Source organism: Schistocerca serialis, chromosome 7, assembly GCF_023864345.2.
Source record: "Schistocerca serialis cubense isolate TAMUIC-IGC-003099 chromosome 7, iqSchSeri2.2, whole genome shotgun sequence".
NCBI classification, from domain to species: Eukaryota; Metazoa; Arthropoda; class Insecta; order Orthoptera; family Acrididae; genus Schistocerca; species Schistocerca serialis.
In genome coordinates, this window is record NC_064644.1 from 415,797,657 (window position 1) to 415,816,693 (window position 19,037).

At 38.0% G+C, this 19,037-nt stretch overlaps 1 protein-coding gene across 3 annotated transcripts in view; it reads right to left on the minus strand.

Moving 5' to 3' along the window:
• LOC126412858 (THO complex subunit 2) overlaps nucleotides 1–19,037 on the minus strand; it is a 317,539-nt gene that overhangs the window by 2,394 nt on the left and 296,108 nt on the right. For 2 of the 3 annotated variants that reach the window (XM_050082721.1, XM_050082720.1), the window contains exons 29-31: nucleotides 13,622–13,682; nucleotides 13,450–13,526; nucleotides 1,472–1,533 (exon numbers count right to left, since the gene is read on the minus strand). In XM_050082721.1, coding sequence (XP_049938678.1) covers nucleotides 1,472–1,533; nucleotides 13,450–13,526; nucleotides 13,622–13,682 — 200 coding nt within the window. The remainder of the gene's footprint in view (nucleotides 1–1,471; nucleotides 1,534–13,449; nucleotides 13,527–13,621; nucleotides 13,683–19,037) is intronic. The other variant, XM_050082722.1, reaches the window with a different exon arrangement.

Here is a 19,037-nt window from a genome sequence, read left to right on the forward strand (position 1 = left end):
TTTTTCTCAAAACCACTGAAATGAGGTACCGGCTCAGCTTACTATTCCAAAAACTTACAGACAGATCAGATCAAACTCAACCACTAACAAGTCAAACGCAGCAACAATATCCTGGAGTTGTTTAGTGAAAAACAGCTCCAGTCCCAACACAATGTCATAATTTATTTTTGTCTTTTGAAACTGCATTTTGGAGGCAATGTTACTGTATATGAACACATCTGGAAAGAGATTAACAAGCTCCCAATATCTTGAGAAGATTGTTGTCTCACAGCAGCCAACAGGCACCAATGGATCTCTGCCTTCATCACGGCATTCCTCTGCATGTAATCTAGCCTTGTCAGGCATCACCGAGTAGTTCCTGCAGTAAATGCTTGAGGCGATTGCCTTGGTGTAACATCTGGTTGCTAGGACACATCACAACTACATGATGCACTCCCTGCCTGTGCTGCAGCAGACCAAAAATGCAAGGAGGCTAATTAGAAATACTACTTTTCTTCATTAAAACTGGCAATTTTATTTTCCAGTCACTTGCCAAATTGAGGGCACCATCAGGATAGTACTTTGCACTGTCAGATATGATGATCAGTTGAGTGCATGCAGGTGTCAGGTGGCGCTGCAGGGGTTACGTCTGATGCAGCTGCAATTAACACGGATACAGACATTGTACGTTTCCTAGTAGCCCTTGAGCCCAAACATGCTTGTTTCCTTTTTATGCCTGGGCAAGGCATACTTGCCTATATTGCTGAGTGACAAGTTGGTTTTACATAGCATGAACTGGACACAGAATTTTTCAGACTATGCTCAGCAACACACCAAAACCCTGGATCCTCAGTACACCGGGGAACAATCACACACTTCCCAGCTTTTCGAGTAAGCATATGCATTAGATAGGATTGGACCAAAACAATGTAGTGAAGTGGGCCAAGGGTACAAAAGCCACTAAAATATTTTGCAACCTGCACTTCTTTTCTTCCTTATGAGCAACTTCCACCCCAAGCCCTCGCTTACATCTCTCTCTGAGTGGGTTCAAAGTAAGCCAATAAAATCTTCTTGTGTTGGTGTTATAAAGTAGTTTCTGTTGACTAAGACCCACAGCAGCATCAGAAATGTTAGCCAGTGTAGACAGAAATGACACAAAATAGTTGACTCACCTCTCATGCAACAGGCACCTCCTCCCACACATCCCACTCACCCTCCGGCCACCTGCATTGAACTGCAGGCTTTAACTCAACATTAACTAAACTAACAACCACACGCTGGCACCCAATGACTGCTTATTAATGTTCTAATTACACAATTTTATGCATACCACAAAAGATCTATAATCAATCTTATTCGTACACAACGCAATGAGATCGATATGCCGAGAAAGCCTGCAACTACAAATATGTAATCCTTCCACAACAAAACATTTCAAATCTTCCTGCACTTTAAGTGTGCCTTGTTAATATGACAGTAATATAAAGGATATTGTTTGTCACGACCTTCACGATCGTGGGATCGATCTCGTTCTCTTCCATATGGGGATTTGTCCTGGAAAAGAAGGAGAAATAAAAATGGTTAAATGTGACATCTCATTTTTTTATAGTTAACAGTAGTGGATTTAGTGGTGACTTGTAATCCAAAAACAGCTGGAAAGACAAGAACACGAAAGTTTAAAAAAAGCTGCAAACAGTCACAAACAATAAGATGAGAGACCTTCGTAAACGTAAACACACACACACAAACACACACACACACACACACACACACACACACACACACACGCGCACGCACACACTTTTGTGATAGATGAAACAAAATAACACTATGCAGTACTTTCCTCTGCCAGTTTCATCAAACTAAAACTACTAATGGTGTGTGGATCACAAAGACTCAAGGGTGTATACAACAACAGACAGTATCAGGTTTTTCTTTCTAATTTACACACCACAAAATCAACAGTTACCCATTCAAACTTCCTTACACATGTAAAGCCGTATTTATTTACAGTGATATATAATTCAAAATGATTTTAAAACACAAAATTGATATTAGCTAAAACAGCTTAAAATAAAAAGAATTTCCATATGGAATCGTACACAGTTTGGTGTTCCAAATTTTCCTCAACATGAGAGAAGACGAACCGTGTCGCTAAGGCATACCGTAAGGCTACTTAAGGCCATCTGCAACTAACATGTTTTTGGATCTTAAGTGACTGAAATGGACATGATCTGAACACATCTGAGCGAAGCGTGTCTTAAGAGTCCTACCATTTTGTGCCATCTCAAGTGTCCATAAGCAAATGCTGCTGTGAAATGAAAGTACCAGAAACTACAAAAGCAGGGGGAGGGGAGGGCAGGGGGAGAGGGCCAGGAGGTTGGATGCAGGCACTACCAAAACCATAATAAGAAGATATGGACTGGAACCAGGGAATAAAGCCAAACTTGTGCCATTGTTATAAGATGTCTGCACTTGGCGTCCATGAGTACACGCGAATACATATACTGATGATGATGAATCATTTACTACAGTCTCTCATAATTCACACCGTGGCAATCTTCTACGACTGTTACTTTCTATTGCAATGTGACAAAACAACACGATTTAATGAAATGAGAATCAACATAATTAAGTGATTATCCTACAAAACAGTGCCAGATGCAGGTTGTGTATCTAATGACTTCCTGGGGCAGCAAAAATTGGTTTTCAACATTTCACATAATTATTAGCCGAATTTAAAATGCTGTTATAATCCACCTATTAAGAGATATAATCTTATGTTAAAAGCTTTACACAATAAGACTGGCATTACAGTTAGAAACCTTGTTTGTCTTGAGGCAGTGTTTCTGATGGTGTGCAAATATCTGGACTTTATTCATCCAGTATTTGAGAATGAATGTACTTTGTGAATTCCAAGAAACAATTTTCAGACCTTTACACAACTTTTTCCCACTGACACTTTCATAAAATGATAGAAGGAAAATTGATGATCACTTACTACATTTCTGCTGTTCATGCAGAAGAACTTCAGCATCAGGCATGACTTTTAATTTATTACTTCTTTACTACCCACCCTATTCACAACACAGTTTGCATACAGTACACTCATAAACTAATGAATATACCTGCAAAATATCATCATACGACACACTGCTCAGATGACATGAGGTCATGGACATTTTCATGCGAGAAAAACTAGCTTCTGCTTAAAATGATGCATAGTAAACTTCAACATCAGGCATGATGTTTTAATTATCACCTCTTTACTACTAACTCTATCAACAACATGCTTTGCAGACAATATCTACATATATCATCAAACATATCTGTAAAATTATGTCATTTTACGACTAACAGTTTAGAGTATATGTCTTAGACATTGCGATGCGTGAAAATTTGCCTTTGTTTCAAATACAGTGCAATTATCCAGGTGTTTCATAGTACGAACACTTCGTGTCTTCTAGCAAACTTTAAGCATAATTTCATGTGTTTCCTAAAGTTTTTCTTGCTTAAAGGCTTAACTTCAAATATTTAACACATCAACTCATTTGTCAAATAATCAGATGTTTGAATCTGTTTGATACATGTGAGTTTGATTGTTTAAAGAATTTTACTGGTGAATATCTAATCCAGAACCATGATCTGAATACACCTGAGCATTCGTGGCATCCCTAGTGACAGCTACATAAATACGGATGCAAATGGGTGTGCAATGTAGTGACAGGATAGAGAAAAATTCACTTTCAGTGGCTCTTTGATAGTCTTAATAGCATAGCAATAAAAATGTCACAATTAGCAGACACAAAGATACCACTGGAAAATATGCTTGGACCAATAAAGACAGCAACTGATATTGTGACCTGAACCAAAATAATGACACCTATTCTGCAGTTATCGTTCTTCAATGGACTAGCTTTCTTTTAGTTCATAATCTTTATTGTAGTTAGGACAACCCAAGGATATAAACCACCATTACTCTTTTGAAGGCATAAGACACATGTAGTTGATGTTACAATATTGGCACCCAGCATTTGACGATGTGCAGCTACAACAGAGTACCATAATTCAATAAGAGTGTGAACAGATTGCAGCTTTCTTGCAGCTCAACATCTCTACCATTAATGAAAGTTCCAACCTGTGTTTTGTTTTAGTTGATCTTAGCCCCTAGAATAACACTATGCAGTTTCTATACAAGTCCCAAAGTTTGTATTTTAAACTTGTCCATAATGCACTTATTTTCTGCCACCATACCGAAAAACACAATCACCACACATCAATGAAATAAATAAAACACCTACAACAAAGTGGCACAAGAAAGGTCATATTATGTAGAATGCAAGCTGTGGATATGTATTCTACAACAGAAAGTATACAAACACAACAAACATTAGTATTCACTATTGGAGATGGTGTTGAAATAGAAAACTCTACAGATGCCAGCAAACTGAGATGGTAATTATAAGTACTATAATAGCAATGAAATATATCTACAGACATGCATTACTATGTAAGCAGGACGAGAGGTCCCTTGCATAATTACTTGTGATTATTGTTCATCTTCTGTTAATCTACAGAACAGTATCTTCCTTCAGCTGTTAGCCTCTGAAGGATTCACCCTTCATTTGTTACTTTTCCACAATTTATTTTAAACTTAACCCTGCAAAAATGGACAGGAAACCAATACTTGATTTATGCCTTTTCCAGTAACTCTTTTGATGAATATTTTCTATCCACAGCTCATTACTTTGTTTTTTAACCTTCTTGTTCTGAGTTTTTAGTGATGTGTTGTCACAAACATCAAAGAAAACCCACCAATGCCATATAAGACGGTAAAGACAGACAACTGTATTAAGATTACATAGATCCACATGAGAATACGACAGTGAGACTCAAACATCTACTCACATTTGGTCAGTGCAGCTGAATTTTTACATTTTTTTTACTGAGGTTTCTGGAAATTTTACTTTGTCCATACTGACTCATGCAGAACAAAATATTAGTCAACTGATATTATTACTGGCAGCATTACTGTGGTAAGAGCCCTGTAATGTTTGAACAGTGAGATTTATACCCACGGCGTTGAAGGTCACTCTCTTAGAAGGAAGTGTTCCCTTAGTAACAAATGACATCTTACACCACACTAACAATATAAGACGTTATTTGTTAATACATGATGGGCAATGAAACGAATGCACATAATTTTCAAAAGGTGATAAAAAATGAATCATATGTAACAAGTCTTCTGCCCCCTCCTCATCCTCTCCTCACATTCACAACTTCCACAGACTTATACGGGCTCATAGATAAACATCTACACCTATTGTGTTTAGAAAGCACAATTGCTGGCACACAAAAGATATACCCAACTGCATTAAGAAAAATGATTCACAGACATTTGAGGGTACACTGTCAACATCCCCCAGATGGCAAAAGTCAGACTACAAGTAGCAATTAACAATTTGACCTGTGGAAATTGTTTAGTAGTCGGAAGTGTTGTCTGAACAGAATTTTGGGACACATATCGCAACCCAGATGATTTGAAAACAGGGCTTTATTTGAAGTGTGCATTCTGGTCTTTCTTAATCTGAAACTGAAATTATGGTAGCAAAATCACTGAACATATGCGTAATAAAAATAAGGCGAATGACAAAATTTGCAACACACACACACACACACACACACACACACACACACACAGAGAGAGAGAGAGAGAGAGAGAGAGAGAGAGAGAGAGAGAGAGAGAGAGAGAGGTACATATAAAATCCTCAGGCAAAGACAAAACTTATTATAGCGGTCAGAAAATTTATAAATTGAAAAAGACTGCTGTATGTTGCACATTTTGTCATTCACTTTATTTTTATGACACACACTATTAATTTCCCTGAGATTTCAACTTTTTCAAACTAATTGCTACCCTCAATGCCTAATGTGTACACAGGAATTGTGAGTCACAATCCACATTCTTATTTCAGTAGATCACTTATGAAATATTTCTTTTTTGTAGAATTTATATTTTTGTCCCACATTTTAATATACTTGTGACTACTTTATTCTAGTAAAAATAATTTTGTTTGGTGCCGAGTGAATTTCCTGAAACAAACATATTGTTTTGTTTTTCTTAAGACATTCTTCTTGCATGTGTGTGAACAATAAAAGTCCTTGAATGTTTTAGTTTCAATAAGCTTGCCTTACTGACTAATATGTCATTTACTTTCTCAATAATGCTGCTTTTCTACCATCCCTGTCCTGGAGCTCGAATTTTTTGTTTGCATCCTTTTTTGCCCATAGCAACTAAAGTGAAAGATTACTTTCAGAAGATGATGGAATTAGTTCATCAGGCAATGGTAATTTTAATGTATTAGTTCTTCTTTGATTATGGCATCAATAGGACAATAGGTAGTTTCTTCATGGATTGAATTTTCTTCAACTCCTAGAAGATATCCATCTTTTCTCTTCTTCTCTCATGATCTTCAGTATCCTATTCTCTTTTCTGCCTCACACACAACCCTTTTCCTGTACTGTATGCTTTTCTGTTGTTGTTGATCTCTGCCATATTGATCGGTGAGTGCTTGGTGCCAGTCTCTCCTCCTGTACAACATGCAGTTTCCCACACACTTTGGTAATTCATCCTCGGTACATGTCCTGAAAATCATGAAGACTTTAGTTTTGATTTTTCATGACACTGTCCTCATGAACACACACAGTTCTTCACTACACGTTGACATCCCTCCATCATCAGTCCTTTCAGTGTCCAATATTTCTCGCTATCTTTCTCCACTGTTTTGCACCATGTATTCCTAGTGTTATCATCTCAGCTGCACAAAGTGCCACATTCCTCACAGTTGTCTTTTAATGTCTGAGTTTTGCATCTGTAGATATATTTTTCATTGTGTGTATATTATTGGTCATCTCCTAGCACTCTATTATTCCCTTGTTGCTCCTGTTTCTATCTGTTATAGAGTCACCTAAATATTTATATATGACCAAGTCTATCATGGCGCATTCTTGTGTATTCCAATTCCCAGTGGTATTCAGTGACTGTCTTCTTGTAGAAAAAATCCTCAGCTCCACTGTTCTGGCTGTCTATAAGGGGCAGTCAAATGAAAATGAGACAGTTGGGAAAGTAAGTAAACTGTTCATTATATCACATATAATCACTGGCGATGTTAATACACTTATGCCACAGTGAGACACGATGGTCAGAGGCTTCATGGCAAATGTTTGCAGTTGCCTACTGAACTGTGATTGTACCCACGTGTGCACCACTTTATCAGAATCAATTTGACGGCAATGAATGTCTTTCTTCTGTGCACAAACAATATGGAATTCACGTGGGCAGAGGTCGGGACTGAGTGTAGGACCTGTAAGGGGTTCCCAGCAGTTCTTCTGAAACATACTCTAAACAACCTTGACAGCATGTGGGCCGTACGTTGTCAAGGCTATGTTGAGTATGCTGCAGCAGAAGTTTCACTGGGAAGCCCTTCCACATCTTCCATACAGTCCCGATCTCTCCCGACGTGATTTCCATATTTTTGGAGCCCCATACAAAGACATTTGTGAATGTCGATTTGCTTTGGACGAATGCCTGGGTACAATCATGGTTCCATAGCCAACTGCAAACATTTTTCCAGGAAGGAACTGATCATCTTGTCTCACAGTGGCATACGTGCATAAACAGTTACTTTTGAAGTAATTACCAGCTAGCTCACTTACTTTTTTCCATCTGTCTCATTTTCATTTGACCATCACTTATAGCTCAGGTAGTCGAGTTATTTCCTTAAGTCCTCTCTCATTTCATTATCACTATGTATTATTTTCTACACTGTCTGCTGTTTACCGAGGACAAAGATTTCCTTCAGTGAAGAACACTGGGAGTTTGTCCTTCACTGGGCTGAGTTCAATGCAATTGGATGTGTCAAGGTGGAAATTAATTCCACACAGTTTGTCTTTGTGGTGTTACCACCGCAAGAAAAGTCACCTACTATGTATGCACAGCTAGAGTAAGAAGCACCTATTGGTTTTACAGGAGTTGGCAATGTACGAGTAGAATTCAACCATCTCCTGCCAATAAAAAATAAAATTCTGTTAATAAAATGTGATCAATCATTTAACATACACCTGCAAAAATGCAAATGCTAATGTTTACAAGTTTTCAAATCCTGGGTTACTTTAATGTTATGTATTTAATAACTTAAATTGAAATCTCTGTGACTATAAAACTTCTACAGGTAGATCACTCACATTTCTCCAGCGTCTACAGTGACAGTCTAATGACACATGAACACAGGGCAGCCACACTTGTATTCAGCACTGTACCATTTTGTGAAGAATGTATGTCAGTTAACTACAGTGCTTTTCTGAGTTAAATTGCTTGTGATACTCCTACTTGCAAACAGTTCCATAATCCTTCTACAGCAATTACATTCCTGCACTAATCTTTAGCTGATGATACTGCTTATGGAGTTTAGGTGTTAGTGGTAAACAATAAAACTCAAATATATAACTTATATATTTTCAAAACTTATTGTTGGATCATAAAGCAGCAGAGACTGAATGGTTTCGAGCCAGGAGTAGGATCCTATTCCACACGGTCAGTTGATGCAATATTCATTCGACAACTACCTGTTCTTTTATTGAAAATGCTATAAACTGATTATGGGTCTGTTGATGCAAAAAGTGAATGATGACCTCATAGATTCAGGTTAGAGCTGATGCACAACTGAAAACTGTCCAAGCATGGAAGAAAATTAGACTTTAACCTCCAACTATTGAAAGGAGCACAAACTCAAGATGGGGTAAAAATTTGTGTGTCCTCCTCAGTTGAGCCATCCAAGAATTTTTCTTAATTTAATTAAGGACAATGTGATAAATGTAAATCACGGTGGCTGAATGAGAATTTGGACCACTGACTTGAATGTGAAGGAAGAAAGGAAGGAAGATTAAAATTTACCGTTCCATTGGCAACGAATCATTGGAGCTGAAGTTTAGAAGTTGGGACAGGGTAATGATGGGGCAGGAAATCAGCTATGCCCTTTTCAAAGGAACCATTTTCCTTAAGTGATTTGGAAACATCATGGAAAATGTAAATCTGGATAGCCAGATGACCCAAATGTTAATCCAAATGTCTCACCACTGTGCTCCCTGATTACTCACGCAGTTCTTTACTACACAGTTTTCAGCTTCAGGATCACCAATAGTATTAGAAAGAATTATTTTTCCAATATTATTTGAACAGATCATATGGACAAACCCTTTTTTCCAAAAAGTGGCACTTGCCCTCTGGAGGGACACTATGGCCTAATTAGCTTTCACTTCTTACAAGCATTCATCTATGTACAACAGTGTGACATGTTGGGAAATAATTAGCAGTGTGCAAGTTAACATATGAATTGGGTTTTGCAAAGAAAGCACATTGCAGTAACTGCAAAAATGAAATATGGAAAGGAGGTAGTCATTTTTCTGTAATTATAACAGCTGCTTTCCAGAACTTAAAAAAAATACATTATGTTGTACTTTTCCGACATACTTAAAATGTGTCAGTAATTAACACTAAAATTACACAGCTGCTTATCATACGATAATACTGCTACTTAAAACGTTTCTGCCCTGTCCTGTGTGAGATAGAAAGTGAAGTAAGTTCATACCCAAGCAATATACACTCATAGACTGCATGCAAACCAATATTATACTGAGTCAGAGAGGATGATCTTCTTGTGTTTGAAATTGCAGATCTATAAAACACTGGTCAGAATTAGATTAAATGTAAAGGAGAACTGTTTCCTATTCATCTGTTTCAGTCAGTCTGCATTTTCTTGTAATTTCAACAATTTCCTGGAATGATTTATTTGTTCTATTTTTGGTTGTATTCCAAGAATTTAATTCAGGTAGAAGATTGTCCTCTCACTGAGAGTAACTTTCACAGTAAAATGGGAAGGAGCAGAAAGATATGATGTTTTATCTTTCACTATGTGAGACTGAAATTATACTTACAAGGAAAAAAAAATGGACACAAACAGATTTTTGATACTTTGCATCACACATTGCAGACACCTCAGCTAATAATACAGCACAGTGCTCGTACCAAAACTCTGCTAAAGTTACACTTTCCCCACTTGTCCCATTGCAGCCGTGGCTTTGTAGCTGAATTGATATGGATCAGTAATGTTGCACCGTACCCACAATCAAGTCCAAATTTGTCATGTTCCTGTCAGCTGGATTATTTCCCATTTGCAGCTTTGAGGTACATCATTTTTGTATCACAAAACATAGTCTTCTTTAGCTGGCAGTGATAAGCATTTGACATTACAGAAAAAACCACGAGTTCACTAGCAGCTGGACAGGTTGGCCGTCGATGAGATTCCCTGACAACTAGGTAGCTGTTGTCCATAGAGGATTTCTATTCGTGGCAGCCTCACCTCCACAGAGAGCCATCTTGCTAAATTTTCCTGAATTCAGTGGCTAGGTAAGCGAATGGCACCTCCATATGGCGATGGAGAATGCCTATGGTGTGTTGGAGAGGGACCTTGTCCAGGTCGACTAATAATTTTCTGCAGTAGGCTGGCATGAAAGAAACTGTTGCCATGAAGGTGTAGTAATAGTAATAGTAATAGTAGTAGTAGTAGTAGTAGCTGTCTTCTTTCTCTGCAGTAGCATACAATGTGCCCTGGGCGTTCATAGTGGAAATATACCTGTGTGTTGTTCTCTGTTCTCCAAATGCCTCTTTTCCAGTGGAATATTATACTTGGTGGAGCACTTGGTTGTACCTGCACTGGTCGGATGGTCGGTTGTCATTTGATGGCAGTGGCATAAACCCAAGTTGACTGAGTGGATCGATCATGGTGTGTTCCACTGTTGGTGAAGATTGGTGTTAAAGATTGATACACATCTTCTTCAACATTCTCTATTACGTCATGACAGGCCTTGCTGGCATAAACTGCTGTATCTCATCTCTTACTACTTGGTATATGAGAAAGGTGAGGTCACAGGAGTCTTCCACGATGGCCTTAGGGACCACATTCACGAGTTGCTCATATTTATTTTGTACGACTCTTTTCTATTACATTTACTCGATCCACTGGCACACTTGATGAATTCCTCTGTTGTTGCAACATCCTTTACCAGAAGAGCTTGGCATGTGTCTTCTGCAACTCCTTTCTTCACATGTATTTGTCTTCACATATGAGTATTTGTCTGCTTCTGTCACATTCAGATTCACAAGGTGCCACAGGGCCAAAACAATCTGTATGTTGGACTGTGTCATTCCTCCAGGATATTGGGCCCTATTTTTCAATTGCTGTTCTGTTAAATGGACTTGCTGCTGATTGTCACCAAATGTTTTCTTCCATTGGCCTGGAATTTGGTCCATCTATTAAGCTGCTGTTCATAGTTTTCAAACCACTGTTGGACAGTATTGTCCCAGTAAATGTACACATTTACCGAACACTTCATGTCATAGCACCTGTTGTATCTGAAGACTGGTCAAATCCTTTCAGACATATCTTCGGGTCCTGATCAGCATCTCTGGAATACACTGATGGACGCCTCATATGCAACTGACTTGCTGCTGTTTTAGAATCAGTTGGTTTCCTGTATATACAAGTCTGGAAACAATGCACTACTCATATTTCCATTCCTGCCCATGTAGTTGATGGCTTTTACATTGCGTAACTGGAGCCAGGTGATGTAGACGGTTTGAATCACACAGCATCTCCACCAAACAAAATCATAACCACAATAAAGTCCAGTTGTGAAAGAGTGTCTTTTGCTATGCATGTTCCTCCTAGCTAGACCTATTTCCTATTTGCGATTATCAGCACAATGCTTTCAAATCACAGAACATAGTATTCTTTAGCTGGTGGTGATAAGCATTCAAACATTAGAGGAAAAGAACCGCTTCGGTCAATAATGACCAATCAGGTTGATTGTTGATGAGATTCCCTGACATCTTGGTAACTGTCTTCCATGGAGGATATTCATCTGTAGCGACCTCACCTCCACAGATGGTCACCTCACTTAGTTTTCCTGAAGTCAGTGACACGGTGAGTGATTGGTACCTCCGGGGGACTATGAACAACTACGGAATGTTAGGGAGCTTTCTTGTCTAGGGTACAGTAATGGGCTTCATCCCACACATCAACTATAATTGTATGCAATCGACTAGCATGAACAGAACTGTCAGGATGGCTGACATCTGACAACATTGAAGTCATCAAACACTCGTCTTCTTCCTCTGCTGTAGCGTACAATTTGTCCGAGGCATCCACAATGGTAACATACCACTGTATTGTTATCCATCCTCCAAATGTCTGCTCTTCCGAGGGGCATTATACTTGTTGGAATACTTAGTTGTACCTGTGTCAATCCGATGGCTGTGGTGTAAGTTCAAGTTGGCTGAGTCAGTTGTTCATGGCACGTTCGATTGGTGGTGAATGTTAGGGCTGAAGATCAATACACTTTCCTTCTTCAACATTCCCTTTTAATTTCTGACATAAAAAGTTGACATTCATGGCTGCTACCTCTTGTTTATTTGGTCCGTCTCCTGGCCACCAAAAACTACTGTATCTGTTTCTGAGTACCTGGCATATAAGAGAGACGAGGTCATGGTGGTCTTCCACTATGGCCATAGAGAGAACATTCAGAAGTCTGTCATATTACTTTTGTCAGAGAGAGAGAGAGAGAGAGAGAGAGAGAGATGTTAAACTGCTGGACGGTTAAGATTCAACAATAACTGGGTTGATTATTTTGCTTTTTGCTAGAGATCTCATTAGGTTTGGTAATAACATTAAGCTTACTTGTCTTTTGTTGCCATCTAATAGCTGACTGTTGAAGTATATTAACATTAATGTATGAAAACAGATCACATTAAGATGAAATTAATCAGCACAATGCTTAAGACTTTTTGCATTTTTTTCTCCTCTAGCAGTGTTTGGCATTTTTTTTACACAGCATTATTGATAAATATGTCACTATTTTTGTGTAATTTTGCAAATGTGTCAACAAATGAATTAAGTGAAGATTTACTTTTTAAGGAGAAGTGCGTAATGATTATAATTTCATGCATGTTACTTTTTTCCTGTGAAATTTTTATAACATGTAAATAACATTTCTTTACAGCATTTGCTGCTGACATGCTGTATGTTGTTGACCTATCTTTTTTATGTACATCCACTTCTTCCTATAAGTACAGAAAAGGTTACTCACAAGTACCCAAAGAAAGGTAGAAAGTGTTAAGAGATTGTTTACATGAAAGTCGGAAGTACCCAAGTGTCAAGAGATCAACAAATTCTCAAAATAATATTTAACTGTAGTAAATAATGTAATACAAAATAAATGAAAATTAAGACAACGAGAGAGACTGTTTTCTACACTGATGTACTTGAGGAAGCAGCCATATCTGCATTAACAGAGTTTAAGCCCAAGCAGTGGTACATGCACAACAAGCGGCACACAAAGCTTTACTTTCTTTACCCTGGTACTGTAGTGGTGTTTCTCTCGAACATGACCCTCATTAGGGTCGCCATTCTGATGACTTCCCAGTTTAGCAACTGCAAGGAGAAGTGTCAAAAATTGCAAATTACATTGCAAGGAAAGCTACAGCTTTTCTTAGAGAATTATGTTGTCCTACAGGAATCACTGGTACCTTTTTCTTCCTCTTTACGGCGTTTCTGCTCAGCTAGAAGAAGTGCCTCTTCTGCGCGATCCTAGAATGGGAAAATTTTTGGACTATAGTTGGAAAGTGATTATTGATATATTTATTACGAACTTAATTATTATGGGAACCATGCAAGTGGTAGCACGATCAACTTTTTGCAGTTTTATGCGTAGGCTCAACTACAGATGGAGTGTAAAGAAATATAATTGAATATGGGGCTTTGTAGCAATACATGTTGTACCAATACTACCCTTTTATCAACTGTAGCAGGTTTGCATATGATTACTGATCATAATGCAAAGTCCATGTCACATCTATACTGTGTAAAAAATCTGCAACTCTGTGTGAAATTATAATTTGCTCCTTATCACTTTCACTCAAATACAGCTAAGATTAAAAATTGCTCTATAATGCACTGAAAGAAAATACAGCAAATGGTCTTTATTATATGCATAACCCATGAACACTAATTTGTTTCTGGACAGTATTCACTGGGATTCTAAAGTGCTGTGTAGGCATAGCAGTATACCACAGTTTTCTTGCAACAGCTTGAAGAGAGATAGATAGATAGATAGAGATAGAGAGAGAGAGAGAGAGAGAGAGAGAGAGAGAGAGACCAATAAGTGAACAAATAATAGTTTATGATTACCATAGAATATCTAGAAGTGACCTGGGGATCTAGAATCGACCACTGTGCACGTGTTCTAAATTTGCACGTTTATGCTAACACAATTAGCTACTAGCTGCCACTGCTGGCTTCAGCTGACTGATAAGACCTCCTTTTGTCCTTGCAGGGTGGTGCATAACAAAAATATCGCATTCCTTGGTTATTTATAACTCATTGTCACCAACAGGAGAAATAGTAAAAATATGCACTGTGACTAACTTCTATCAATTTAGCCCTTTTAAGTTGTACTGAAATACAAATTTTTTTTCTTCTTTCTATTACCATGATTTTAGACTTAACAAAATATTACAACAAAAATATTTTTTTCGTGTTATTGAAACTTCTCACAAGTTGAAATAATACAGTCGAACAAGCATCTGACAAAGCGGAACAACTGCAATGGTTACTGCGGGATTTTGTTCAGCTGCGAAAGCCAATGTTGTCTTGCCACGATTTCCATGCTTTCATTGTCAGTCTTCTCTGTAACACAGTAGGTGACTGACATGTCTCTAAGTGTCCAAATTTTGATACAGCAATTGAGGATATAAAGATAAACATGCTAGTAATTAGAAATACTGCAAAGAGATATAGAGTTCCACAAACTACCTTGGGAGACCATATAATGAGAAGACATGCAGGAAACCAGGGGAAAGAAATGTGTTTAATGTAGAATTGAAGACGGAAAAAATCAATGCTGAACAGATGATTACAGTTTCAGAGTGCGGATTTACAATTTTGAAATTCGACATTCAGGTATTAGCAAACCATTATCTTGACAAAACCAGACGGAATGCAAAAGTGTTCAAAAACAATTTCCCCGGAGAAGTGTGGATGGACGGTTTTATTCACTGAAATGCCATGCTACTGACGAGAACTTCAAGAAACATACCTGCTAAGAGAGCAAATATACCGTAGTTTTAAATAGTGGGTGACACAATTGATTTTATGCTGTTTTCAGCTTTATGAAGGAATTTTTATTTTGTCTGTTCAAAATTATTACTTTTATTACTATTTATGTTCCAGATTTACATCAAAACAGTCAAGAACTATTTCGCAAATCTTGAAAAGATTCAAGAGAGTGTCAGCCCTAGTAACATCCCAAATTATGATGAAACAAATCTAGCTGATGAACCTAGTGGAAAAATGTTTATTTTCAAAAGAAGAACCAAGTATCCAGAGAAAATTGTGAACATTTCTAAATCAGTAACCAGCGCAAAGTTTGCTGGTATGGCCAAAACTACACTCCCACATGTATATGTTGTTTACAACTCCCAACACATGTGGGATACTTGGACACGAGGAGGGTCTCTTGGAACCAGATACAACAGGTCGAAGTCTGGATGGTTTGATTAAGTCATTTTAAAACATTGGTTCTACACTACTGTGTTACCCTAGGTCAGGAAATACAGAGTAAAAGTAATGATGGGTGACAATCTGTCTTCCCATTTTTCATCAGAAGTGCTGAAAATGGGTAAGGAGTACAAAATTGAATTCATTCGTCTCCCTCTGAATGCCACACATTTGCTACAATCTTTAGACGTAGCATTTAGTAGACCCCTTAAAATGGCCTGGAGACCAGTACTCATAAAATGACACCAGAAAGCACACGACTGACTTAAATTCCAAAGAACACTTTCTCAGCTCTTCTTAGTGAGTTGGTGGGGACCGTAAATCCTATTGTAGCTGCCAACTTAAAAGCCTGGATTCTGAACCTGTGGAGTTCTTCCATTTGAGCCACGAAAGTCTTTAATAAACTACAACCTTCCCAATGGCAGAGTCTCTAGAATCTCAGTTCAGACCGGCACTGGTGTCTCTCTCTCTCTCTCTCTCTCTCTCTCTCTCTCTCTCCACACACACACACACACACACACACACACACACACACACACGACTGCGAGCAGGACTGCATGATGGCAGAAGCAACTGGGTGGTGGGGGTAAGGAGGAGGCTGGGGCAGGGAGGAGGAGGGATAGCAGGGTAGGGGTGGCGGACAGTAAAGTGCTGCTTTTGAGAGCATATACAGTTATGAAGTGAGAGAGGGTGGGGATGCTAATTCAGTCAGGAGGTTAGACGAAGGGCAAGGGCAAGGGACCAGCAGAAAAGGAGAGAAGTAAAATGGCTGTCCAGGCATTGGTGGAGCAAAGGGCTGTGTAGTGGTGGAATAGGAACAGGGAAGGGGATAGGAGGGTAAGAGCAATGAAATTGATATTATCGAATTCATACTGTCAGCATGTTGCACTTTGGACAGGCTCTTCAGTGTGGTAGGCAACTGACAGCTCTAGCCGTAGAGGCGTGTGATTTTTCTTCTTCTTCTTCTATTTTTTTTACATCCTAGCTCACTTAACAACTGCAAATAAGTACTTAATAAACTGAAAATAGCTCCACTACATAAACACGAGCTCAGTGAAGTTATTTTGTTCATTCACAGATGAGAATACGACAAGAAATACTGGCGAGTTATAGTCTGCCTATAAACTGAAATGCGAACAGCATTAGTGGTGCAGGAAGCACCTTTCTCAGAAGAATACAACTGCTGTACAAAATGTCACAGAATCATTTGCCCTCTAGCAGTGCAGAACAGTGTGCAGAGATATAAGTGAATGCTGTCCATATGTGTTTCTTGTATTATTATTATTTGTATTCCATACAGCATTAGTCAGTTAGTTCCATGCTCCATTGATCGATCTCACAGTAACCATTATGATGTGGAATGTGTCAAGTGCATAACAAATGCACAAAATGCGTATATTATACCTGTAGATTTATTTATTCCTATCCGAAAATTCATCTATGGCGTTGAAGCAGTTATCAACAAGATATGATTTAAATTTATTTTTGAAGTTATAACTGCTGTCTATCACACATTTTATTTCACCTGGTAATTTATCGAAAAGTTTTACAGCTGCATATTTTACCCATTTCCGTGTCAGAGATATCTTAAGTAGAGGATAGAGTAAGTCTTTCTTTCTTCTGGTATTATAATCATGAATATCACTGAACTGGTCCATGTTGTTGAGAACAAATTTCATTACTGAGTAACTGTACTATCAGGCTATTGTCAGAATTCTTAACTTTTTAAACAGACGTCTACAAGATGTGCGACTATTAGCACCACACTTTATTCTAGCCACTTTCTTTTGAGCAATGAATACTTTTTGCCTATGTGTTGAGTTATCCCAAAATATTATTCCATATGACATCACAGAGTGAAAGTATGCAAAATATGTTAGCTTGGTAATTTCCATATCTTCAAAATTAGCGATCATTCTAATAGCAAAAGTTGCTGAAGCTAGTCACTTTAGGAGATCCAAAATGTGAATTTTCCTTTCTCATCTTTATGTACACCCAAAAACTTAGTATGCTCTACTCTGTCTACTGACTTCTGTTGATGTGTTATATTTATTGAAGGAACTGTACTCCTTGCAGTAGAAAATAGGATGTACTGTGTTTTTTCAAGGTTTAGAACAATCCCATTCACAGAAAACCAATCAATAACTTTTCAAAAGACATTATTTGTACAATTTTCTATTAGAGTTTCTTTTACTGGATTAATAATGATGCTTGTATCATCAGCAAACAGTGTCACTCTTGCTTCTTGTTTCAGAATAGAAAGGAGATCATTCACATATATAAAGAACCCTGTGGAGCACCTTATGTAATTTCACCCCAGTTAGATGAAGTGGGAACTTCCTTAAATCGCTTAAACCATATAAAGAAACTTTCTGCTTCCTATTCTGTTGATACAACTTAAACCACTCGGATGCTGTTTCATTTATACTGCAGAATTGTAATTCTTGTAACATAATGTGATTAGATTAGATTAGTACTTGTTCCATAGATCATGAATACAATATTTCGTAATCATGTGGAACCCGTGTCAGGTTAATATAAGGTGTCTACACAAGATATTATATTACACAAAATATTACATGACACTTTTTTTGTGGGGGTTGAGGAAATTACTCACTCACTATATCCAAAAATTCATCTAATGAATAGAAGGAGACGCCACTAAGAAATTCTTTTAATTTCCTTTCAAATGCTATATGGCTATCTGTCAGACTTTTGATGCTATCCGGTAAGTGACCAAAAACTTTTGTGGCAGCATAATTTACCCCCTTCTGAGCCAAAGTTAGATTTAACCTTGAGTAGTGAAGATCATCCTTTCTCTTAGTGTTGTAGCCATGTACACTTCTATTACTTTTGAATTTGTTCGGATTGTTAATAACAAATTTCGTAAGTGAATATATATATATATTTTTGTCTGCTTGTGTCTGTATATGTGTGGATGGATATGTGTGTGTGTGTGTGTGTGTGTGTGTGTGTGTGTGTGTGTGCGCGCGAGTGTATACCCGTCCTTTTTTCCCCCTAAGGTAAGTCTTTCCGCTCCCGGGATTGGAATGACTCCTTACCCTCTCCCTTAAAACCCACTTCCTTTCGTCCTTCCCTCTTTCCTGATGAGGCAACAGTTTGTTGCGAAAGCTTGAATTTTGTGTGTATGTATGTGTCTGTCTGTGTTTCTATCGACCTGCCAGCGCTTTCGTATGGTAAGTCACATCATCTTTGTTTTTATATTGTGAGGCTACAGTGAAGATCTCTAGCTCTTTAAATAGGTCTATGCAGGATGATCTTGGATGAGTTCCAGCAATTATACTGATTACACGCTTTTGTGCAATGAATACTCTTTCACTCTATGATGAGTTACCCCAGAATATGATGCCATACGAAAGCAGAGAA